At 37.2% G+C, this 25,634-nt stretch overlaps 3 protein-coding genes and 1 non-coding gene across 7 annotated transcripts; 1 reads left to right on the plus strand and 3 right to left on the minus strand.

Annotated features, from left to right (window-relative positions):
• Positions 1-1,921: 1,921 nt before the first annotated feature.
• Positions 1,922-3,222, minus strand: LOC122018733 (salt tolerance receptor-like cytoplasmic kinase 1). Its single transcript, XM_042576130.1, has 2 exons — positions 2,814-3,222; positions 1,922-2,729 (listed from the first exon to the last, which is right to left on the minus strand). Exons 1-2 carry the CDS (start codon positions 3,199-3,201, stop codon positions 2,038-2,040), a joined length of 1,080 nt encoding a protein of 359 aa, XP_042432064.1. The 5' UTR covers positions 3,202-3,222; the 3' UTR covers positions 1,922-2,037.
• Positions 3,223-5,174: 1,952 nt separating this feature from the next.
• LOC122021461 (E3 ubiquitin-protein ligase Os04g0590900-like) lies at positions 5,175-5,903 on the plus strand. Its single transcript, XM_042579580.1, has one exon. It carries the CDS (start codon positions 5,175-5,177, stop codon positions 5,901-5,903), a length of 729 nt encoding a protein of 242 aa, XP_042435514.1.
• Positions 5,904-6,074: 171 nt separating this feature from the next.
• TRNAM-CAU lies at positions 6,075-6,159 on the minus strand. Its single transcript is given in 2 exon segments — positions 6,075-6,110; positions 6,122-6,159. It is a non-coding gene; the product is annotated as a tRNA-Met (tRNA).
• Positions 6,160-6,676: 517 nt separating this feature from the next.
• Positions 6,677-19,077, minus strand: LOC122020010. 4 transcript variants are annotated; one of them, XM_042577702.1, is made up of 12 exons: positions 18,739-19,077; positions 16,321-17,520; positions 13,403-13,488; positions 12,653-13,326; positions 12,086-12,571; positions 11,779-11,970; positions 10,797-11,544; positions 10,450-10,680; positions 10,247-10,371; positions 9,274-9,671; positions 7,788-7,905; positions 6,677-7,696 (listed from the first exon to the last, which is right to left on the minus strand). In XM_042577702.1, exons 1-12 carry the CDS (start codon positions 18,769-18,771, stop codon positions 6,915-6,917), a joined length of 5,073 nt encoding a protein of 1,690 aa, XP_042433636.1. In that variant the 5' UTR covers positions 18,772-19,077; the 3' UTR covers positions 6,677-6,914. The 4 variants fall into 4 exon arrangements, with proteins under 4 accessions (XP_042433636.1, XP_042433634.1, XP_042433632.1 ...); XM_042577700.1 differs by having other exon boundaries at positions 10,797-11,970; positions 16,321-17,515; XM_042577698.1 differs by having other exon boundaries at positions 10,797-11,970.
• Between the last annotated feature and the right edge of the window lie 6,557 nt (positions 19,078-25,634).

Raw genomic sequence — 25,634 nt, forward strand, 5'->3', positions numbered from 1 at the left:
CGGGGCTCATCCGTCGGTGATCTCAGACATATCAATGTAATTTTGTGCTAATTATGGTAAATAACATAGACTTCGGTACAGTTGCTACACGTCATTGGTGTCGACTGGGACATTGTCACCGACGGACACCAGCCGTGGGAATGCCGGAGGGTGCCGGCGAGCTCAAGGGCTTCTGGTCGAAGTTGACCGCGACGAGGTAGGAACAATCCCACTTGAAGTATTTATTTTTCCCTGAATGTTTAATCTCCCCCCTTCTACTTTACTTTATTACGGATGATCCTTTGAAGTTGATGCTGCGGCTAAAGAGAGGCAGCTAAAAGCTTCAGGAATTGTTGGATGCTTTTATTTGCTTTCGGGCTGACTTTTGCTTTGCACAAGAAGTTCTTTGTAACCTTGACCCTTGAATTAACGTCAAAAATTTTGGACTAGAAAGTAAATTCATGCAGTCTATGTATTAACCTTGTTTGCATCAATATGGCCAACTTCAAATTCAAATCAAATAAAATTAATCCTTTTCATCTTATCCATAATCCTTATATCAGCAAGCCTCTAAAACTAATTTCTCTGTCGTAATAATTAAAATTTATTTTGAAAGCCTCTAATTAAATCATTGTAGCACCATGATGGAGAATTGAAGCAAGAAAAAGACAGTACTGAACCATCAACTTTCCACTTAATTTGCTTAGTGCTGAGCAAATGTGGTGCCACAAGTTGATGTTTGTCTTCTATGACTGCTCATCATGATGATCTCAACTTGCTGTTCATCATATTTAATAATCCATTTTGAGGCCAATTTTTAGTTCGCAGAACTCTGAAAAAATAATGTTTAATTTGCACTGCAAAATGGATGCAAGTAGGGAGCAGATTGCAATTAATTAACACTTCACAGATGATCAGATTGCAATTAATTAATTTGTTGAAACGAATTGATCCTAAGTTGGTTAGTCGAGATAATAGGTTAATCTTACTATAGATGATACATGTTGGTTATTTGGTTAGACAAGACAAATAAATACAAACATAGACAATCAATAGTCAATGATTTATTTTTTTAAAATGTTTTTAGTAACAAATTATTTTCCTTGCAAATTAAGAGACAATCACAGTTGGCGAGCAAAGAAAAGGAGTTGGCTTTCAAGGCTTTAGCATAAAGTTAACAACAATAATAATATTCATCCTCATCATCCTCTAATTCATGTTAATCAATTATTCTTCCGTTGAACTGTCCCAAATCATTCCACCACATTTCTCACTAATAATAATTGCACTAATCTATTTCTTTCTCTTGAAAATAATGTGAATAAAAATCCAATTCGATCCGACTTTAAATTATTAAAGTTGGATTTATATAATTTTTTTTTTTTGAAAAAAAAAATGTGAGAAGAAACTTCAAATATCAAGTCGGTTCTCCCTTCTTTATCAAACAAACGGTCCAATTCATAAAATTGAGATTTTATTGCATTTCTCAGTTTCTAATGTAGCGACGACACGTGGCTCGACGGGTATGCTAATTCATGAGTCAGCGTGCAGTCACGCGATGCGACGCGCCATCTGTTTAGACCGGTTTTCGTCGTTGCATTTTGAACCGCCGGATTGGTTTAGCCTTCGGTTCCCCGGCTCAATTTGCTTCAATGTTTCGACAAAAGTCAAACATACTTTTTAATTGGTTATGGCCCGACAAAACCAAAAATTGAACCGAAGTGACATTAGATCGGATCGGTTTGGTTCTCCAATGGCTAGAGCGGTCCGGTTTGCATTCAAATGTCGATTTCGAAGACAAGAGAGAGATACGAGATTGCAATCAAATAGCGACGGGAAAATCGTTGTTTACTTGCCTACTATATTTTTCTTTTTAAATTAAAACATATTTTAAACACACTTGTTCTATTTCGCCTGCAAAAAGACATTGATAGTTTAAATATGTACAAAATATATTAAATGCGTCGATAATTTTTTAATCGCGTGCAAAAAGAAGAAAAATAATAGTTTTCCTTTTTTTTTTTCCAGAAAGATAAAATAGAATAAAATCCACGCCGATCATCTGCCATCTTTGGCCTTCGCCGGCATCACTGCGACTGGCGGCGCGACGGAAGCCGCGGCCGTCTCTCGCAGCATCTTCACTACCTCCGTCATCGACGGGCGGAGCCCGGGGTTGTCTCCGACGCACATTGCGGCGACTGTCAGAGCGGCCGCGGCCTCCCCGGCGTCGTACTCCTCTCCCAGCCTCGCGTCCACCACCTTCGCCGCCCGCTCCCCTGGCGATCGCAGTGCCGCCGCCATCGCGGCCGTCAGTCGCAGCTCCCGCTGGCCATCGAATGCCTCCTCCCCAGTTACTATCTCCAGGAGCAGCACCCCGAAGCTGTAGACATCGCTCTTCTTCGAGACCATCCCCGTCCGCAAGTAGTATGGGTCGATGTACCCGGGCGACCCCACCGCCATCGCCCGTCCGGACCGCGGCGGCGCCACCGCCGCTGAGAACCCCGCCCGCGCCGACCCGAAGTCGCAAAGCTTCGCCTCCATCCCGCCGTCGAGGAGCACGTTCGCGGCCTTCACGTCGCCGTGTATCACCGTGGGGTCACACCCGTCGTGCAGGTACTCCAGCGCTCTTGCCACTTGGTGCGCCACAGCCATGCGCCTCGCCCACGGCAGTGCCGTCCCGCCTCCTCCGTGTAGCTTCTCGTGGAGGGAGCCATTCGGTTCGTACTCCAACACCAAGACACCTTCTTCCTCTGCAATCGCGCGGGGCCAAGAAATTAGGGCTAGATTTGGGAGGGATGGAAAAGGACGAATACGAACACGATTCCGAGCCCAACCACGGTCGTCGCAGTATCCGAGGAGGCGTACGATGTGAGGGTGGCGTAGCCGGAGGAGGACGTCGAGCTCCTGGCGGAAGGCTCGGTGGAAGCGCTCGCTCGGTCGGTGGAGCTTGACGGCCGCGAGCGAAGCGTCCGGGAGGCGGGCAAGGTACACGGTGCTGGAGCCGCCTTCGCCGACCACTGCGTCGGCGGCGAACTTCCCCGTCAGCGATTCGATCTGCCGCCACCGATACCGATGGACTTTGTCCCCGATTCCACCGCCTCCTTTTTCCTTCTCCGGCGGAGTTCCCGGGCTGTCGCCGATGCGGGGATGGGCCGGGCCGAATTCCCAGTCATCCGCAGTCCGGCAGCAGCCCCAGAGCGGTATTCTGAACCCGCAGAACATCCTAAAGCAAACAACTGTACCGGAGGCAATAGCCAATTGAGGTGGTCGTATATTTATAGGGTCATCTAATCAAATAATTAGTAAATAATTAATAAGCAATGCTCCTAATAATTATGTTTATTGTCTCTTGGATTTCTATTCTACCGATAGAAGAAGAGAAGTAGAATTCTCCTGTTTTGAAATTAATAAACAGAGATGTGTACGCCTTAACTGCATCGGATGTTGCCTTCCCAACCATCATCAGTCATCGTATGCCCCCGGACAAGATTGAATTAACTAGTACGGATTAGAGTTATTATTATAAAATATCTCTTCACAGATGATCGTGAAACCGATCATATAGGACCCGTTGGAGTAACGGATTCTATATTTTTACTACCATCAGTCATCACATAATCGAATCAATTTACATATAGGACCCGTTGGAGTAACGGATTCTATATTTTTACTACCATCAGTCATCACATAATCGAATCAATTTACGACTCGAACCGGTCAATCCGGTCCAATTCCTCCGGCCCACAATCAATTTAGAAAACTAAATTAATTTCGCAAGTCTCGAAAATGAATTAAAAAGAAAATAATGAAATTGCTAATAAAATTTAAAAGTCAAAAGCATGTGATCATACAAATTGGAAGCCATGTAAAATCATGCAATTAATATCTTTTCCTAATTGATTATTGGAATTTTATAATTCGAAAAAAGTTATGTGTCCTCATCGACTGCCAGCAATGCCTCGAAATGAATAAGGTGATGCCCATACTCAACTAAATCATTTAATTATTTGTTGCCCGAATAAAAGTCAACAAAAAATTTGATTAAAACCTATCATTTAAAATAATAATAATAATAATCTCAAATTATATAAATCATTAAAATTATGTTTAAATCGATCAAAATAGTTACAACAATATTATAGTATTATTGTATTAATATTACATATTTTGATAACTAAAAAGAAGCTATTTATAAATTCTTGAAAAATGAAGTTCCTTTTATTTTATTTTTTTAAAAAGAAGCCTTCTGATGATAATTTATATAATTTGGGATGTCCATTTTATTTTTACCAAAAAAAACATTTCTAAGAAATAAATGGATATATAATAAAATTTTTAAAATACGTATATATTTGGATATCTGCTGAGTTAAAAATAAAAGATTGTCTTGTTAATGAACAATTAAAGGGGTCGCCTCACACTACAACTACTAACTACTTCTTTTCATATATAATTAATGGTGTATTGTTTTATATAGCAAAATAATAAATTAACTTGATTATTTGATACTGACAGTTAATTTGTTAATGATGGATATCTAAGTACTTCAAGATACTAATTTATATCTCTATGTAAATATATTTGACTTATGCTTTTGTCTTAATTTTTAGTTTTATTATGATTATTATTTGTTGTTTTCTGTCAAACAAATGGTCTAAAATGAAACTTCAATTCCTTCCCTTAAAGTCGAGTAATTTCAAAGTGCCATTTGAGGATTAGAAAATGCATTATTTTGATTAACGTACGTCATGTATTGATTGATATCTCATTACATCATATTTTGATAATATTCATATTTTTATTTATTTATTTGAGCGAGCAACAAACTTTGGCTGCTATTAAATGTTGTTGTTTGCATATATGTTTTAATTCTTATTTTTTTTTAAAAAAAACATAATAATAATAATAAAGGATTATAAAATAGGAAGAAGAGCAAATCAAATTAAGCATGCAAACAAGAGATTCTCCTTCTCCTTTCTTTCAATTCCCCTGCTTGCCAATTGAGATTCTTCCCGTTCTTCACCGGAAAAAGCAACATTTGCATGAGTTGATCAAGCGAATGCGAATATTTTGTAGTCAATTTCGAAGAAGAGTATAAAACGAGGTGAAATTTGATACCGACAATTCATCAATTTGCCGCCATATCCGCCATTAACGGAGCTTCTATGTTCTTGCTCTTCCTATCGGCGACGACAATGGCGTCGAGGGAAGTCCCACTTGGGTCGCCTCTGGGCAAAACGAAGGAACCTCCTCCTTCTCTCGAACTCTTCAGTGACGTCGGCGGCGGAAGGAATTTCCCGCCGCTCGTCGTCGCGGTCATCCCCGTCCTCGTCGGCGCGTTTCTGCTGATCAGCTACTACTACACCATCGTGAAGAAGTACTGCGGCACTTTGGACTCCCCGTGGCGGCGCTCCGGCGGGGGCAGCGGCCAAGAGTTCTACGACGATCGCTGGCGCGAAGAAAGATGGGATTTTTCGGAGTCAGATGGACTCGACGACGCCTCGATCGCCAAACTCTCGGTCCGCGTTTACGGTTCCGGCGACGGAATCGTCGGCGCCGCCGATTGCTCGGTGTGCCTGGGGGAGTTCCGGGAGGCGGAGCGGCTCCGGTTGCTCCCCGTGTGCGGCCACGCCTTCCACCTGCGCTGCATCGACGCGTGGCTGAAGGCGCGCGCCAATTGCCCCCTTTGCCGGGCCAACGCCTTGCCGGTGACTCCGAAGCCGGAATCGCCGCCGCCTGTTGAACCGGTCGTTGCCGACGGCGAGGCGGCGGCGATATTGGTCGGAGGCGAGGAGTTCGGAGTCATGAGGCGGTCGATGTCGATGGAATTGGCGCACGAGCAGCGTACTATGAGCTCTGTTCCTTTGAAGAGATCCTTCTCGGGTGGAAGGTTGACGGGAAGCAATTCGATGCTTCCTTTATGAGATCATTCATGGTAATAGTTTCAATCGGATGAACATGAACAGTGATTGACGAAGAACTCGAAAGGAATGTTGGTAATAATACTTCTTTTTAAATCGGGTTGCCTTGTTGCTTAAGATATTGATAACATTAAAATTAAAGGTTTTTTAATTTATTATTAAAAATAGTAGGAGTGGGGTGAGAGAGGCTCGAACTCTCGACCTCAGGATAACTCAACAGCTATGAGACCTACGCGCTAGCCAACTGCGCCACCACCCCATGATGCAAATTCCTCTTTATTAATATAATCACTTGTATAAACAGATTTCAATTTCTATTTTTCAATTTAATTTTAACATATATAGACTATTAACACTGAACTAGACAATTAAAATTTTTATATCGCTATACACGTTGTAAAATTTAATTAATCGATGTATTTTTCTACCTTTACACGTTATAATATTAAAATCTTAGTTGGATTAATTTATATATATAAATAAAAGGTAAGTCTGTCTGTTTTTTTTTTACTGTGGATAGATACGAGAGAGCATATTAAAGTTATGGTGCTCTACGCTTATTTTTTATTCATTATTTTCCCTATACTAATCCATTATACGTGTAAAAAGTTATTTATAATAAAATATCTTCCATCCTAATCCAACAAAAATCAAGTGTGAATGTTGTTGCCTGCTAGAATCAAGTGTTACTAGAGAGACGAGTACAAAATTATCCCCATCGTCACGTAGCAGACGACTATAGTCTATATATATATAGCAAGTAACAGTGTTGTATGTAGACAAAAGTACTAGTGCATCACTAAATTTGCTGCCTTCTATCTCTTATATATACAAAGAGCCGTTGACATTTTCACTCTTGAAATCGACAACTAAAAAAGAAAAGAAGCTCACAAGTCGAGATAAGTTGTTGTGGGTGGTTATGAACACATTGCTGAAGTTTGGATGATGCTACCCTAAGCTCTGATGTCAAGCATTTTAGGCTATAGTGTACAAGGCATGCATGGTTGTAGATGTCTAAGGACCACTGAAGCCACCGAAGAGAATCAGCGAAGTGTTGACTCCCGGAGGATCTTGTCTCTTAACAGACTTCCCTGTTCTCTTTCTCTCCGTGCCTGCAAAGGCAAGAGATAACGAGAGGGATTCTGACAAATCGTCATCATCGTGGTCGGCCGTAGTAGAACTTGAGAGTTTTTCGAGTTTTCGGTCGTAAACCAATGGCGACAAGGACTGAAATGTTTCCTTCTTGGACGAAGGCTTCTTGCCACCCAAAGCTAATTCGAGATCAGGAGCATTTGATTGTGGTGTATTTTCATCAACTGGGGGAAGGAAGTATCTGAAGCTCTCCATCAACTCGCTCCTACTGGGGCAGGAGTCCACCGGAAAGAAACACCTTTCAGTGCATTGTGATCTCTCAGTCATCGCATGGCTGTAGTTCACACCGCCGCCATTTTGCTTTTCTTCAAGGTAGCTAGTTAGAGATGGATGCAGATTAGATGACAATCCATATCCCATGTTTGTATCTACTCTATAACCGGCAGAAATAGGGCCTTCCTCATCAAATTTTGTCCGTTTGTGCTCTCGTTCCTCTTCCATAGGGACATCTTTTTCATCTTGCCATTCATAAGCTTCGATACTCTCTGATCTTTCACCATATAGTGTTTCTGACCAAGAGCGGGCACGCTTCATGTTGGGCTTTGAATCCCAGCTCAGACAATCAACTTTTATTTTTTCTTCTGGCAGAGGTTCTATTTTCACCGGGTTCTTCTTCTCCCTCATCTCTTGATTCTCATCACCATCTGCTTTTTTGAAAATAAATGAAACATGGAGCAGCATTGAAAGGATAATAACACAAATTACCACATCAAGTATTTGGTAAAGAAAAATCACCTTGTGGGAAACCAGAAGGGACTGAATATCCAGATAATGATCTGGTAAGTTTTTTCTGTTCACTAACAGCATCAACGTGAGTGATTTTTCCAACATCGACCTCGTTATTAGTGTTTCCCTGCAAGCAATTGGGAAATCTCTCATTCGTAATTGTATCTTTCCATAAAAACAAGAACAAGGTTAATCACGAGAGGTAAACGATCGTTCAATGCAAATAGATGTTGCAGCCAGTAGAATTCATATTTAAAGATCAATGTTTAAAATATCAGTTGCTACAGAACTTAGTGAAACCAGTCACGGTTATCAGAAATACATTTTAGAGCCAGTGTTTGAATCTGTACAAAAGCCAGGCATAGTCCTGACTCCCGAATGGTGCCGAGCTGTATCTACCAGAATCACCAAGAAAAACAAAGCGTATACATTGTGTGCTGCTCTGTGAATCCTCGCTGGATTGTACCAGAATTCATAACATCTAATGACTCATTGAGGAACTGGTACCTATTGCCGAATATGTATATATGGTGGCAAAAAGACGAATACGCTCGCCCCTAGCGTCCCCGCCAACCCGTCCCAGGGCCAACACGGCCGAATATGTATATATGAATCATGTAAATGATAAACACATGCTAATAGATTTTTACACACTAAGCAGTACAATCCAGAGTTCCTTAGTACAATGTACAAACGTACATGTGCAAACGTACTTGGAGGTCATCGTCTAAATCTTTACACCTTAGTACATGTGTATAATGATGATCCAGACACAGAATGGTATGTGTCACCAGACTGGTGACGTATTCCATTCTCCATCCCACATCTTAACCAAGTAAAAGATTCATATATTATATACTGACAAGTATCTAGCATTCATCGGATGCCAGTAATCATCCATACCCCTAATATATAATGGTTGAACTAGTATCTAATTTACCAATATGTAATGTTTGCTCAATTTAGGTCCAATTATATTGGGTGGTCCGAGTCAGTAGAGTACAAAATATAGGCTGACCATCTGAATCGTGGCCTAGGTTACCTTGATGGTCACAACAGAAGCTGTGTATACACCTCCTTCAACTAATAAATATAACCTTCCCATCCCAACAAACATATGATAAATTAACCAAATGGTCTGTGTATTCATAGCGTCATGAAGGTCTAGTCACAATTGAACTGAAGAAAGTCTGTGTATGAATATCCTCATAAAGGTCTAATCACAATTGAAATGAAGAGAATCAAATCCACCTGTATACATGTAGACAGCTCGACAAGAGTTGAGTTCTAAAAAGTGAGAAGTTGAAAAAACTTGATGTTGCTGACAAAATGAGTTCAGGCAACGCAACCCCTGAGTGTAAGGTTACATGTATATGACTAATATTTTTGCGATGCTAATAACTATCACAATTGAGTAGTCATTCAATAAAAAAAACATCTTATGTGCAAATATAGATGACTATAATCATCTATTAAGGAAGAAAAGTAAACCTACCAGTTCAGTTCTGTAGCATGCGAAGTGATCTGGCAGTTCATTGCTCTCCGTCTCAACAGATGCCTTGGATAATGAATTTCTAATGCCACAAAAATCTTTGACGTCATGATTATCATTATCAAGGCTGGTAGATGAAGTACCATGAAAGTCCACAACAGAATCAAACTTTACTCTTCTATCAGCACAGGATTTATTACTAATAAGTTCTTTCGGTAGGTTCTGATGGCAATCATTTTTCAGCAAGGCAGATACTTCATATGCCTGAGAAGATATATCTTGAAGGGGTTTGCTGGGTATCTTTGATTCACAAGGATTGTCATGCAAAGCAGTATGAGGATTTGAAGAGTCCAATTTCCTTACTCTGAAGACACCCCAAAGGAAAAATAATGTATTCCAACCTAAAAGGCATACAGAAAATCAAATAGTTGAGATAAATTCCTAATAGAATTATTATATGCATGTTCTATCAGATAGCAAATAGGTTGCCAAACTATCTTTGTTCCAATCTGATAACAAAATTATCAAAACTATTTCATTCAGGTCAACCTGCTAGATTTACTTAACACAGTAAAACAGTGATTGAGATGTGGTAGCTAACTAAGCATCCATGTCAGTTGTCATAATCAATCAACAGTTATACTAATGCCTCATAAGCACAATGAAGGATTCTAATGTGATCTCATAGCAGATATAATGTAATTATGACAATGTGGATGCTGAGCCACCACAACAGCTACCTGTTATTAACAATTAAGTAAATCTAACAAATAGGATTGAAGTTGAATGATCAAGTTTAAACAAAAGGAATGTTTGCAATCCTAATTGAAATCTAGGTGATACTTGAGGGACCATTGTGCAATTAACTGTAACAAACTTTACAAAGGTAGATAAAAAGAGGATGGCATTTGTCAAAAAGAACTCAAAACTGAACAAAAAGACAAATGGTGTATTGATATGAGCATGGATTTCTTACGCTGAGAACTCTCAGGTAGAATACTTGAAGGAAATATAAGAAGCTCTAGTTCATTGACATTTCCTTTGAGGGCTAGATCATTTTTCAATGCAGTCTCCAATAGCTTCTGGTAAGTTTTTTCAAAACTGCAAAAATAAACAAGAAATCATCTTTTGAAAATATTATCATTCCAAATGTAAATAGAACATTTCAACCATTCAAACCTCTCAGAATCTTTAGCGAAGAAATATAGAGCAATGTTATTTTCTTTAGGACCAGTCTCTTGAAACTGCAATGGCCACAAACTAACCCGAGGAACTTCCTCCAACTGAATTTTGTAAGGAAATTGGCATGATATTTCATGCACCTTGGGTGATGCAAAATTTGACAAATGAGCTTGAATTCCACCGATAATTTCAGGAACTCTTCCAATTCTTAATATCTCAAAAACACCCCTATAAGAAAATTAACAAATGAGCATAGAATGATGCAATGGTACCCAAGGAAAGAAGATAAGATATAAGCTTAACTAAAATCTAATTTTAGAAATTCAGAGAGTTAAGTATCATACTGCCATATAAAATCATGCTCTGGCATGGCAAGTGATCTAACAGTAGTTGTCTGTAAAGGCAAGTGATCAGGTAAAAATTGAGTCAAATTGCTCCCATTCACTTCATAAAAAGCAGTAGGGTTGGCATTTAGGTCCTGTACTTGACGAACAAATGATGGCTCCAAGTGTTTGCCTTGATCGTCTATACTATTTTTTCTGCTATAGTCAGTATCATTGGTACCTAATATCCTTTTCCCTGTAAGTTCTTCTTTTATAGGCAAGTTGTTCTTAGATATACTTGACAAAGAACTTCTGGAAGATCCTTCACAAGCTGCACTCTTCCTCAATAATCTAGAGTCAGATATATCAACAGGCCTAATCTTCTTTGTGCTATGCATTACAGTTTGGAGGGCATCCCTCCACTTATTCCTCTTTCTTGCCCCATCTTCCAAACTCACATCGGCAGGATGGTTCTCAGATGCAACTTGGATAGACTCAGTAGCATGGGTTGTGCTACACAATCTCGACTCAGAGATATTGACAGTTCTACACATTGTAGCTTTGGGTGCATCTCTCCACTCATCCCTCTTGCTTGTCCTATTGTCTGAACTCACATCAACAGAAGGCTTTGCTGAAGACATGGGAAGTCTGGCATTTTGGCAAGAGTCAGTATCCTGGTTTGCTTCATTTAATTTGGCATGATCTGATTGATGAATCACCCCTGACATGGCAAGTCTTGACTTGCCAAAACTATCTTTGGTTTTCTCATCTGTTACAGTTCTACACATTGTAGCTTTGGGTGCATCTCTCCACTCATCCCTCTTGCTTGTCCTATTGTCTGAACTCACATCAACAGAAGGTTTTGCTGAAGACATGGGAAGTCTGGCATTTTGGCAAGAGTCAGTATCCTGGTTTGCTTCATTTAATTTGGCATGATCTGATTGATGAATCACCCCTGACATGGCAAGTCTTGACTTGCCAAAACTATCTTTGGTTTTCTCATCTGTTGGAACCTGGTGGGAGCCTGCAGAAGGTGACTCCCTTCCTGTTGCAACTCCACCCGCATTCTTGGAAGATCTAGCTGCTATGGAAGATCCATGAATATCTTCACTTCTCTGAGATTCAACAACCTTTTTATTTCCAGTGTCAACATTGACAACGCTTTTACTTTTAAATGATAGTGGTTTCTTCAGTCCTTTATGCAGTAAAAAAGTCAACAAGATAAGTTATTACAATGTTAAATGGAAAAATTCTCAGGTAATTAAAAGATATGTTCACTAAATAAGGTTCTCTAATAGAAGACTCTTTACCTAATTTATTTTCTGTATTGGATCCTTTGCTACTGGTAAGGCTTGTTGTCTCAAACTTATTAGTTGAATCTCTGTCAAGTGGTGCAATCTTCAAATCCATCTTTGGAATATGCTTTCTTTTGATTGGCGGTGGACCAACAATTGTATCATCAACAACAATGGTGGAACTAGTTCTCTCTATAACATTTCTTTCCACAACGGTGGATCTCGCTCTCTCCATAACATTTCTTTCTTTCAATTGTTTGAAGATTTTGGGGTTCTCAGCTTGAGGTGATTTAAGTGTCTGAGCTTTCGTTGGTTCATCATTAAGATGGTCTGAGCTCACACTCTTGAATGATGCAGATTTGCTCAATGTTTTCACTAGTGTCATTGTTTTTGTGTTTCCTGATGTAGACTCTCTAGTTAGTTTTTGGGAGACAGCTTCAGGCAATTTCTTTACTTTGGCTTCAACATTTTTCTTAAAAGAAACTTGCCTTGAAAGAGTCCCTGTCCAAATTGTAAGGTACCAGTTGTGCTTAATCAAGTAGTAGAGAAAATAAATACAATATTTGAAACATGAAAACTTACCCCTTGGAGAATAATGCTCTCTTTGGACAGATTTAGAATCCAATGTAAGTGAACGAGTAAGGGTTGGAGAATTGCTTGTAGCCAAACCTTTAGAAGATAAAGTTAGGTTGGCTCCCTTTAATTCAGTAGTATGAACGCCTTTAAATGAATTTTCATGAGAATCCAATGTAAGTGAACGAGACAAATTCTGGGAATTATTTAAAGACTGGTGTCTAGGAGAGGAAATCACGCCAGTCTGCTTTACTTCTGCCACATTCAAGTTTTTGAATGAATTTTCCCGTGAGAAAACTGCACCTGTCCTAGGACTGACCGGCTTTAAATATTCATCCTTTTGTCCAGCAATCTTCTTTCTAGCTGGTGGGGCCACATCCATTTGGTGCATGTGCCTCTTTCTTGGGATTGGACTCTGCGTTTCCTTAATGGGTATGCATGCTCTTTTATTAAACTCGCATGTTTCAGTATCAGTTGACTTAGCATACAACCTTTGTGAATTCTCGGCATTTGCATAGCTCCCAAGATTTTGAATTTTCTTGTTCAAGGATTGTGTATTTGGTGTTCCACAAACTGTCTCAACTCTGTTCAGATCTTTTGTTTCAACTTCCTCCTTTAGCTGACACTCTTCACATAGCCAATCTCCCTCAGGAACTTTAGTCAGCATAATTCGCATGCAGTAACTAACCCACATTATAAAAACTGATTAGTTGAAGATTTAACAAGAAAAATATGCCATTAACAATGGAAATTCCTTACGTATGTTCTGCACCATCAACGCATCTACTACATGTAGCGAGAAGCTCCTCACGGCCAGCATCTCCACATATATCACATACCTTTACCTACATGACATTCACAATATATTATATATCAGCTTACTAAATAAGGACAAGTAACCACGATACACAAGGGCAAGCAAATATATGGCTAGAACTAATAGAAATTATCCACAAGATTTTGAATGTTATTCCTTTACTGACATCAATTACCTGTTAAGCATAGCATCTAAAGATGCTGACTGAAGTGTAGTTTTGATTATTCACTATAGCAAGTAAGATAAGAATTGAGTTTAAGATCCATTACTGATGCTTGACTGTACCAGAATTTTAGACCATGCCTAAACGCATAAAACAAACAGAAAAACAGCACAAGAGGGAAAGAAATTATAATTGAAAACTGCATAGACAAGAGCAAGCCATATTAGTACCGATTAATTGGGATTCCTATTAATTAAATCCACACAAAGAGGTATGGGTTGCAAGCTAGCACCTTGCCTGCTAGTTGTGTTGTCATAGCACAGAGAGAATGGGATCTCTGCTAAGACCACAACAATGAAACTAGATTTTGGCAATGCCAACTAATTGTGTTTCCACACGACTCAACCTTGGAATATTTTTGTTTGTTATACAAAAAGAGTAGATCGCACTTTTTAAGCAGTGACCTTCTACAACTCAACATGAACGCTATAAATGGCCATAAGCACCCATCCTGTGCAAAAACAGTGAGAGAACACGATAGTTCCAACAATGAACAATCTAAAAGGAAAATAAGAGAGATACAAATCCACTTTGTCAAAGCTCCTCAGCAGAAACCTAGAAAAGTATAATCAAAATACTATTCTAAACAGAATTATGCCAAATTAGGCAGTCAAGGGCACTCTAATACCAAAGATCTATCAGAAATTAGGTAGTCAAGGGCACATAATATAATGGTCCTTGGTTATATCAAGGATGGATTCAGTATCATAACAACTTGACCTCTTGTCCAGCCTATTAACTCAAGAGTATGCAAGATTAGCACACATCAATGATCAAATGTATATTTTTTATACAGAACATCCACTCAGGTAGGGTAGTGGCTTTGTAAGATAAAGAGTGGAACAAATGCATGAGGCTGTTGGTCTAGGGAGAGTCAATGTTTACATCCTTACACTTGTAAACGTGGTTGTTATAGTGTCTCAAACCCAAGTTGTACTAAAGCAAATTTATCAAGTGGCATTGTAGTTGCTACAAGGCCGAGCCTCCAATTGTTGTGTAGGTAGGTAGGTAGATAGCTAGGATAATAGATAAGGGGGCAATGAAAAAATTATCTACCAAAATTCACACTTAACAGACTAAAGCTGTTGAGCTCGTTTGAATTTTCTTTTAAGTCATTGGACTAGTGCAGGGTCACAACTGAACAAGCAGAGCAAAATGCTTTCGGATGTGAAGGTGATAACATGATTTAACTTAAAGCCATTAGCTTGGCACCTATTATCGAACAGTATCCCATGACCACAATACAATGTCTCTCTCTCTTACAGTTTTAGAGAATTAAACAGAAATATTATCCTGAAATATTCCCCTATGTAAAAGGTACTTTTAGAAAAAAGGCCTTTATTGTTAAATAATAATAGGATAATGGAAAAAAATTTATGCTAATATTATTTTGAAAATAACAATAGTATAAAGGTTCTCCACATTGTAAAACTGCACTGCCTTATCATTAGTTGTCATATGTGATGTAATTCTTGCCCAACTGCTAATCACCTATGAAAGTACAAAACAAGGCAATTCTATGAAAATACAAGCCAGAGAATGATTTCACTTTACAATAAGTTGAAGTCACCTCAATGATACAAAAGCTCTGAAGTTTCTGTTATAGTGACTATATATAACACTGAATAACTTCTGCCAATTAGTCCTAAAGATACATACAACAAATTTTATTTGTCAAAGACATTTCTGCAAAATTAAAATGAATGCAATAAACAAATAGCAGATGTTCAAGAGGAAATGCATCTAAGGGAAAACTTTACAAAGCCAAAGACAATGTTTATGGTACATTTGAACTTTCAATTCAGCCATGATCCATGCTTGGTTATTATGACTCAAGTGAAATGAGGCAATTTGATAGGATTAAATTGCCTACGGAGTGCTTAATATCTCATGTAAGCATCGAAATGTAATTTTATTATGAAAGATTAATTAAATGGTCCTAAATCAGACCTCAAATTAAGAATTTTGGAACTGATAATTTAACCCTTATCCATATTTTTTTTTAGAATGCCAACCATGGTTTTGAAGAATACTTAAGTAATGGGAGGCTTTTTCAAGGAATGAGTTTCAAACCACTGGTTTTAGTGGGGAATGAATGATTGCTAACAAATAAGGAATGAAACCCTTGTGAAAAAATGAAACCCTCAAATCAAGCACCTATATTTCATTCCTTTCCCATTCCCCATTTATCAAACCCTCTAAACAAGCAGCCCCCTTAGTTTATCTTTCCAAGGAATAGTTTTCCTAATAATACTTTGCCAAGATTAACTTTCATGATTTTTTTTCAACTCAGGTACCAAATGCCTTAACTGAAACCAAGCTATCGCATCCTATAATATTTTTTAACCACTTGTAAACTTTGGTTTTCTTTACTAACCACACATTGCCAAAAAGAAGTATACTGGTGGTATTATCATAGAAAAAAATTCACTTAAACCCTATTAAGAATCATTTGGGATCACCTATAAAGACACTTGATGTTTCTATTTTAAACAGAATTAATGGCCTACACACCTAGAGATTCTCCATTAACAGTCCATTGATAAACATCTGCTCTTTCTTATATAATTGGAAACTTCAATGAAGCAAAATAATATGCAAACAACTTGACGAAAAATCAAATAATATAAAACTCACATCAAACAGTATGTTATCCGATTCAGAGGCTTGACCAGGAAGAACAGACTGATGCTGCGTTGCAGATTGATGCAGACTGGACTCGCATCCACCGAGGCCAGTAACAGATTTCAAGCATGGGTCTTCATTCTTGAACTCTCCCAAAGATGAACTGCTCCCGATATCTGTTTCTTTACCAGCTCTATTGTCAGGAAATGAGATCAGATTTTGTTCGTGATTGCTACCAACAGAAAACAATCTATGGCACGGTGATCCATCCTTAACTATTAAGCACTCATGAAATGCTCCCTGAAACTGAGATGGTTTATTTGATTCCGTGTCATTACAACCATCAACACTATGACTAGAAGTATGATTACTTTGACAAGGCGAATTTGAATTTAATTTTTGTGGACTATTCTTCTTTGTGAGGTCAGACATAATAGAAAAGCCTACATTAAGTGGACTGGGCCTTTTCTTGTGAAGAAATTCTCTGTGGTACATGCTCAGCATCCTTGAGCTAACATGGTCTCCTTCCATACCATAACCACGAGATTCATAAGTGTCTTCACCTTGAATTGCCATTTTAGTTTCCTCAGTGTTAAACTTACAAGTCGATGATGAGCTACAAGGAGCATCTTTGTTAGCCTGTTTCAAACTATGATCTAAACCTAATGTGTTGCCATCTCTAGTCCGTGGCATGCATGAATCACTATTTCTGTGGCATCTTGGCATACAATACTCTCCGTCCAATTCACTATGCAGCATAGCAGCCCCACTAGACTTGCATGGCATTTCATGACCCTCAACCGGAACATCTTTAGTAACAAATTTGTCATCCTCTTCAACAGTTGAAACCTCTGGGAGCATGTCAACATCTTCAGAAGTCTCATATGCTGAAGGGTTCCTTAATGTTGTTCTACTTTCTGCATTTTCAGAATATGAATCATTGCTCGAACTTCCACTCAATAAGTTGCTTGTTTCACTAGCTGCAGTCTGTAAATCATCACACGATCTTAGCTTGATATCATTGAAAGAACAACTATCTGTTTCTTTCCTGATATATTTATTATCAGAAGATCCACAGTCAACATTTGGGTCAAATGATACAGCCATCCGATGCATACAAGAAGAGCAAGGAGCAGAGCAAACATTGCATGTCCCAGATTCCACCATGATATCTCCAGAAAATATAACCCTGCTTTGTTCTGTGAATCTGTCCTGTTGATAAACAAAACATTAGAAATTTTAGTAAATTTGAACCAAAAAAAAAAAAACAGGTGATGAGACAGAGGCATCGAAGGAGGAAAACTTTATGATGACATATAGTAGATTAAATTAAACAAAACAAACAATTTTCTGACCACCTCTGAACTTCTATGCTTTCTTCAACCCTTAAAATTTTTCTGCCACATTTTCAACACGCATCCAAACAGAAGATTAATGATATTAAGGTGAATGCCTTGCAAATTTATAAAATCAAATATAATGTCTCTTTAAACAAATGATAGATTATGAACAAATTTCAAATAGATTAGCATATATAATTGATCATTTTTTTCTATGCTTAATCTATACGAAGAAACGTTTTTTTTTATCTCAGTATTAGTACTGAGAACGATACTTGGGATCTCGGTCTTCAATTTTTGCAAGTTGAGACCACTAATGGTGATTCAAACAAATGGAATTAATTCTCATGTTCCTGAACAAGGAGTCTGTGGGAAAAAAAAATACATTTTAAGGATAATTTTAAGAAGGAAAAAAAACGATACGAGTATGTATCAAACAAGAACAGACGAACTGATGCATCGTTTAAATGCAGACAAACGATGATATGAAAGCAAGAAGACTGTTAAAACTCATTCTCTGATGTTCAAGATTTGATTCTTCTTCTTGAATGAGATTACTGTTTACTATGACAGGTGCCATCGAAAATTAAAAAATATCTTGACATCTTCCGCACCCAAAGGGAGAATCACACCACTGGACGACGGAGAATAAAACCTCCTATGCCTACGGCAATTTTGCAAAAATATAAATCTGCTACGATCTGAAAACAAGACGATCAATGGTGCACCAGATTATAGAACAAAGCAAACAAAAACATGCATACGAATCAAAGTTTTGTCGGGTGGTTAAAACACAAAAAAAAAAAGTACCTACTCATCGGTGAACCAAGAAAAATTTGAAACCTATAATCCGTTCAAAAAATTCCGTTCAAGGCACCAAATCAAACAATTGCTACGATCGGGGTACAAAATAACGAACGAGAAAAAAAAAAAGCTCATCAGCTTCCGAGAAAAGCAAATCCGAACAGAAACGAACATCTGAGTCACGGACAACAAAGGAACGGCCTAAAGCCCCCAAGGAACATGATCGAACACCCGCCGCAGGCTCAAAATCCCAATTTTGGACAGGAGAGGGGAAAACTGTACATGCCTCCAGGTCAGCAGGACGTTCGTAAGCTCCCATGTATCGGGGAGCTATTCTCGCCCCACCTCGTCCGGCGGGACGACCATCAACAACGCGCCCTCTCCTACTCCTATTCCGTTAGTAGATCAGGGCGATCAGGAGACAAAGCAAAGGTGGCCGCAATCGATCACTCTGTCGGCCCTTCAGCAAGCGTCGGCTTCCACTGGATCTGATTGGCCGACGATTTCAGCGAGGCGGAGGATGAAGGAAGGGAGAAGAACAGAGCAGAGGTCGGAAGACGCGAGGGAGAGAGAGAGAGAGAGGGAGGGGAGAACGACACGGGCATGGGAGTGAGGGCCCTTTCTCCTTCTCCGCTATTATCTAAAATCTACAAAACTGGCAACAAAATTTTAAAACTTGTTAGGAAAACACAAATATTTCCTTCAATATCAACGGTGATCTCGCCCCCATTCTGCCACGTGTACGGTTCCAGACCAAGCGTACGGCCAAAGCGGGTAAAAGAAGCGTGAGGAATCCGATGAGACGAACCAAATCTTCCGCGTCACGCTTCGAGATGCGCGCAACGACCCCAAATCCCGACCAGGAATCAAACGACCCTGATATTCTGCACGTACGGCCTCCCCACTTCCCGGCGTACCCGTCCCCGGCGTCCAAGTGGGACAACAGGCCCTGTCCACCAAGTCCAATCCACGACAGGTATGAAACAAGGGTTCCGTACGTTGCCGAAGCCTCTGCGACACGGAAAGAAGCTGGACCCCGTTCCGTCGCAGCAGCCTGCGATGGAGAAGCCGAGCATCGTGGCCGTCCATTCGTTGGATTGTCGTGCGGGACAAGCGGTAACTTGATGGATCGTTGCCGTCCATTCGTTGTGAAACGCGTTTACGTGGATTAAGTGGTAATTAAAGTTCACACGCGATGATAATTAATAATTACTATTATCATTACGTTTGATAAAATAAACTTTTTTATATTGCTTTATAAAATATTATATCGAGTTTAATTTGCTTCATATTTCCATGGTAATTCGATCCGTGGCTAATTAATCGAGTTGATTAAGACGGCATCACGCGTGTCTTCAAGTGCTTAAATCTTAAATGACGAGGTCATTACAAATGTATTAAGATTTAAGGATGATGAAAGCTTGTTAAAATGTAAAAAAAAAAAAAAAAAAAAAAAAAAAAAAAAAAGGTCCAAAACATAAATCAGCAATAAATTCATCGTTTCATGAATATGGAAATTCCTTGAGTGGGACATAGAGTACTATTTTGTGAAAGAAAAATTTGGTTGAATGAATGATTAAAATAGTAAGGCATGGCTAAAGAAGAGAGGGACAAACACCTTTTTAAATAATTGAATAGTTAAATAAATAAATTATTAATTAATGGAGATTTGACAATCTTGTGGGTTGGAAATTTAATTAAAGTGGCGTGTGTGTTTGCATTCGTTAGCCATCAATTTTTCCTTGTTATTTTCTTTTTAATTAATTTTTCGGGGCCCATGGCCACTAATACGGACGGTGGGGGTAATGAATTCAAATTAATGATGCCATTAATTAGTAAATGTATTTCAAGAATAATTATGTCAACAAAATGAGAGGAGGTTTTCTCTTATTTTAATGAAAAATTAATTATGTTGATCCTATCATAAAATCCGAATTTAAGAATAATTTTAATACTTATGGACTCCATTCTATGGGATTTATTTAACATTTATTTTTTTAATAAAAAGGAGAAAATTTGCATCTTCCTTTTAACTATAAACACGAGAAAGAATCATATTTGATCCTTAAAATAATTAAAACTAATGTTTATTGGACTGGAAGGTTACAAATAAAATCTTATATTAAAAATATATTAAAAAGATCATAAATTTATAAGAGAAAGATATTTTATTGGTATAAAATCTTTTAAGTAAAATCTAAAAAAAATCATGAGTGCTTAGAATTAAAGTGGATATTACCATACCATTATAGAGATATCGAAATTCATTCGATCTTAATAATTAATACCAGAGTGCGGACTGCCAGAAGATCTAACTGACTGTCCACAAGAGCTATGGTCTAATCGAGTCATGTAAGTAGAATATGACTTCGAACAAAGAAAGTGAGAGCTCTTGTGTCTGGATTAAGAGAACCATACATCAGTCAGAGAAGCCCTAGTTGCAACTAGGCAAAGAAGACCTAGTATGTTATTTGGACTAAGGGGCAATGAAGTCCTAGTAAGTTAGGAAGATCGAGGGGTAAGAGGATCTAGTAAGTCAGTTGGACCGAGGGGGAAGGAAATCCTAATAAGTTTGGAGGACTGAGGGGTAAGAAGATCTAGTAAGTCAGTTAAACTGAGGAGCAAGGAAGTCCTAGTAGATTAGGTAAATCGAGGGGCGTAAGGTTGAAAACAAATTCCATATTTAAAATACATAGGAAAGATCATAACTTATAAGGGAAAGATATCTCTATTAGTATGAGATATTTTTGGTAAAGTCCAAAAATAAAATTATAAGAGCTTAATTAGGTCTAAAATAAATAATATCATAATATTATGGAGATATCTAAATTCCTTCGATCCTAATAATATTTACATGTCTCCATGAATTATAGAAATTTAACATGACAAAAAACATATCTCTAAATCTTGATCACTTATAAACACTAAATTTAAAAAAAAAAACACTTAAATAAATTTTTATCTGCTTGAGATGAAGCACAAAGTTCTTTTTAGGTCTCCTTTTCTCAACACAATCATAAGTAAAAGTTGACTAACACATTTAGATGGTCTAGTGAAACTTTTGATATACTTTCAAATTTGACATGACTCTTGCGAGCATGATATGAATAACAAATTTAACAAGACTTTTGTGGGTGAATGAATTTGAAATGGATAATTATGGGAAAGTTGATGGGGATGAGTCAATGGAAGGGCCTCATTTGATCGAATGAGGGATGATGATGAACTTTTAGACGTGAAGAAGAAGCGGTGGAGTAAGAAGATGAAGAAAAGAATAGGGAGTGTTATTGAATTAGGTTTTTTGTACATCCCATAACATATATACCAAAGGTATATATTAATACACGTGATGGCTTAAGTAAATAAAATAAAGAATAATAACCAATAAAACTTATTCTAAACTTTGTTATCATCCCCCCTTAAACTCAAAGGTCTATGAAGAACATTGAGTCTGGAACATAAAGTGAGAAATCTAAAGGCTAGCAGACTTTTGGTCAACGTATCTACAAGCTGATCAGATGAGCGAGTGTACTGAACAATTAGAATTTGAGCTGCAATACGTTCTTTAACAAAATGGTAATTAATTTTAATGTGCTTGGTTCTAGCATGCAAGATCGGATAGGCAAAAAGATAGATAGTGCTCATATTATCACAAAGAATGCACGGTATAGAATCCAAAGGAACAAGAAGCTCACGAAGTAAAGACTCCAGTTAGGTAATTTCAGCAACTCCATTGGCAATAGGACGATACTCTGATTCAGTATTAGAATGTGACACAATATTTTGCTTCGAAGAAGCCCACAAAACAATATTACCTCCAAAAAACATGCAATAGTCACTTGTACTACGAAGATCATCCATATAAGAATCCCAATCATCATCAGTATAGCATACCAAAGATGAAGAGGAAATAGGGGAATAGATAAACCAAGGTACAAGGTAGCATATAAATACCTCAAGATTCATTTAACAGCTTACCAATGAGAGACAATAGGTAAATACATGAACTGACATACTTTATTTATAGAAAAAAATAGATCAAGACGTGTTATTGTGTAATACTGAAGAGCATCGACAATGTTGCGATTGTCTTAGCCATCTTCTAAGGGGACACCATCCTACAGAGACAATGAAACGGTAGAAGACATAGGGTTAGCAAATAATTTGGAGTCAAATATGCTAGTCTTCTTCAAAAGAATAGTAATATATTTTATTTGTCTGAGATGCAAACCAATATTAGAGTAATGTACTTCAATACCCCCAAAAATAATGCAATTGTCCAAGACCCTTACATTAAATTGTTTATTAATAAAATCAATCAAAGAAGTAATGAGAGTCTATGTACTACCAGTAATAATAATATCGTTGACATAGACAAGCACAATAAGAATATCAAGGCTCAAGGAGAAGAAAAACAATGAGGTATCAGCCTTAGAACTAGAAAAACCTCAATTCAAAAGTGTTTGACTAAGTTTTGTAAACCATGCAGTACGAGGTGACTATTTCAACCCATACAATGATTTATGTAGTTTACACACCATATCAGGGCAAGAAGAATTAATGAACCTATAAGATTAATTCATATAAACTGTCGCAGTAAAATCACCATAAAAAAAAAGTATTCTAAATATCAAGTTGACGGATAGATCAATTATGAGTCACAATAATGGTAAGAACCACCTGAATTGTCTGAGGTTTGATAATAGGACTAAAAGTTTTAATATAGTCAATAGATACAATTTAATGATATCCTTTAGCAACCCAAAAAATCTTGTATCAATCAATAGAACCATTTGGTTTTAACTTCAAACGATAAACTCATATATAACCAATAACTTTGATATTTTCTGGTTTTGGAACAAGAGACCGTGTCTTTTAAAGTATTAACACATTAAACTCAGCTAACATGGCTTATTGCCACTCAGGAACACTAGCAACCTGTTTGTATGCATTTGGTTTAGATTGACTACCAAAAATAATAGTCAAAACACATTGTTTAAATATACCAGACTTACTTCGAGTTACTATGTTATGAGAATTTGTAGTTGGTGCTATGATATTCTCAGCAATATGTGGCAATTCAACTACCAATGGGTTGGATGGATGGGAAGAAGGTGAATTGTAAGAAGGATTAGACTCAATATGTGGTGGAGTTGGGGCAATGGAAGGACTAGAAGAAGAAGATTGTGAAGGTGGAGAAGATGTTGTAGGAAGTGGTGAAGCATTACAGGATGAAATAGGTGAAGGATCCTATAAGTCAGTATGAACAAGATTAAATTTATTTAGTGCATGAGAGCTTGAAAAAGCAAGTGGCAGTTTACTGCTCTTAGACAATTGACAAAAATTATAAAAATATAGAGAAATAGACTTGTTCATAGACACATTACAATACCTTAAAACTTGATTAACAATTTTAAAAGACGGATGACCAAGACACTTGTGCAAAGATTTGGATCAGAGGAAACAACATCATGAACTTGAAAAAAACTTGAAGATGATGTAGAAGATGAAGCAAAAGATAGTGTCGGATAGCAGACTTGGTAAAGACCACCATCAAAGATTCCTAAAGAATGACTTTGTGTGTGACCTAATCCTTAACCAAGAAAAAATATGGAATGAAGCTCAACATAAGTTTTATTATCAAGACACGGATGAGAAATACTAATGAGATTTTTAGACATGACAAGAGTATGAAAAACATTAGACGACTTGATATATTTAGAATAGGTAGGTAAAATTGAATTGTCAATATGCAAAATTACTCTTACCATCACCAGCCATCACATGCTCAGCGCCAATAAAAGAAGTGGCAAAATCCTGCATAATCATATCCAAGGTAATGTGATGAGTTGTTCCTAAATTCATGTACTAATTAGGATCATTCATTGTATGAGGCATACTAATGAAACTAGACACAACAGAGCTAGTGGCAGATAAAGACATATTAATAGTAACAAAATTATTGAATGACCAGCAATTATGACACTCAAAGACCCTAACATTATCTCACTTTGTATGTCTTTTTACTTGCATATTGTTTCACAAAATTTCCATTTTTTGTGGAACCCTAACAGTTATGACACTAAAAAAAATTGTATAACCAATAGAAGAATAAAACTATTTCAGTATCAAATTTCCAAAAGAGACCTCATTCATAAACAAACTGAAAATAAATGTTACTACACAAAACATTAAATGCACTTTTAAAGGCTTTGTTGACTACACAATATTTATTGTCTTTTTAATTTCTTCTCCTTATTTATTCTATAGTACAAGATATATATCACGGAAGGAAATATTTTCTTTTAATAGATTTTGATGGTTCATCTATCAGTAAATATAAAATATAACTTATGCACATATCTTAGACATATATATTAAAAAGAAAAATATTTTTTGTTATCTACCTTTATTGAATTATTTTAATTACAGATGTAGTCAATGGATGGATGAGACTGCAACCAAACTAATTTACTATATTTAGAGTTGATTATTCAACTTCTACATCGACCAAATCAATTTCTATATTAATTGCTTTTGCTTTCTTCTTCTTCTTCTGAGCAAGTAATTAATTAACTTTTTTTATTGTCTCGCTTAATTGGTTAATAGTCATTGTCGTGGGGGCCATGGATAGGTATGTTTGGAGGGAGGGTGGGGAGGGGGCCCGGAAATGTGCTAAATTTAAAATATCTCTTAATTTTTATTATTTTCGTCTCAAATATATATTTAATATACGAATCATATATGTATAACCAATGAGGTAATTGTTCGAGAATGGACGATTTTTAAAAATTTCAAACATTAACATAGAGGAGGCGATTTTTTAAAAAAATTCAAAGGCATCTAAAAGTCTAAATTTCTTATTCAAAGATTTGAAAATGAATTTAAATTTAAAAGCATTGACCTTAGTTCTTGATTCTATTGATTCTATTTGAAATAATAATTTATTGATCTTTAAAATTTATCTATAAATTAAAATTAAATAATTATTTGTGATCTTATTTCCTCATAATATTTAATATTATTACATGTGACATTTTTATTTTGATCTAATAATTATCCTAGCTAATAATCTAATAAAATAAAATTTATATTTTACAACTCTCCTTTAATTAATGAAAGAATAAAATAACAACTTACTTTTCTTATTATTGTTGTGATTGGACAAAGAACAAAAAATAT

The sequence above is a fragment of the Zingiber officinale genome, chromosome 9A, assembly GCF_018446385.1.
Source record: "Zingiber officinale cultivar Zhangliang chromosome 9A, Zo_v1.1, whole genome shotgun sequence".
Taxonomy (NCBI): domain Eukaryota; kingdom Viridiplantae; phylum Streptophyta; class Magnoliopsida; order Zingiberales; family Zingiberaceae; genus Zingiber; species Zingiber officinale.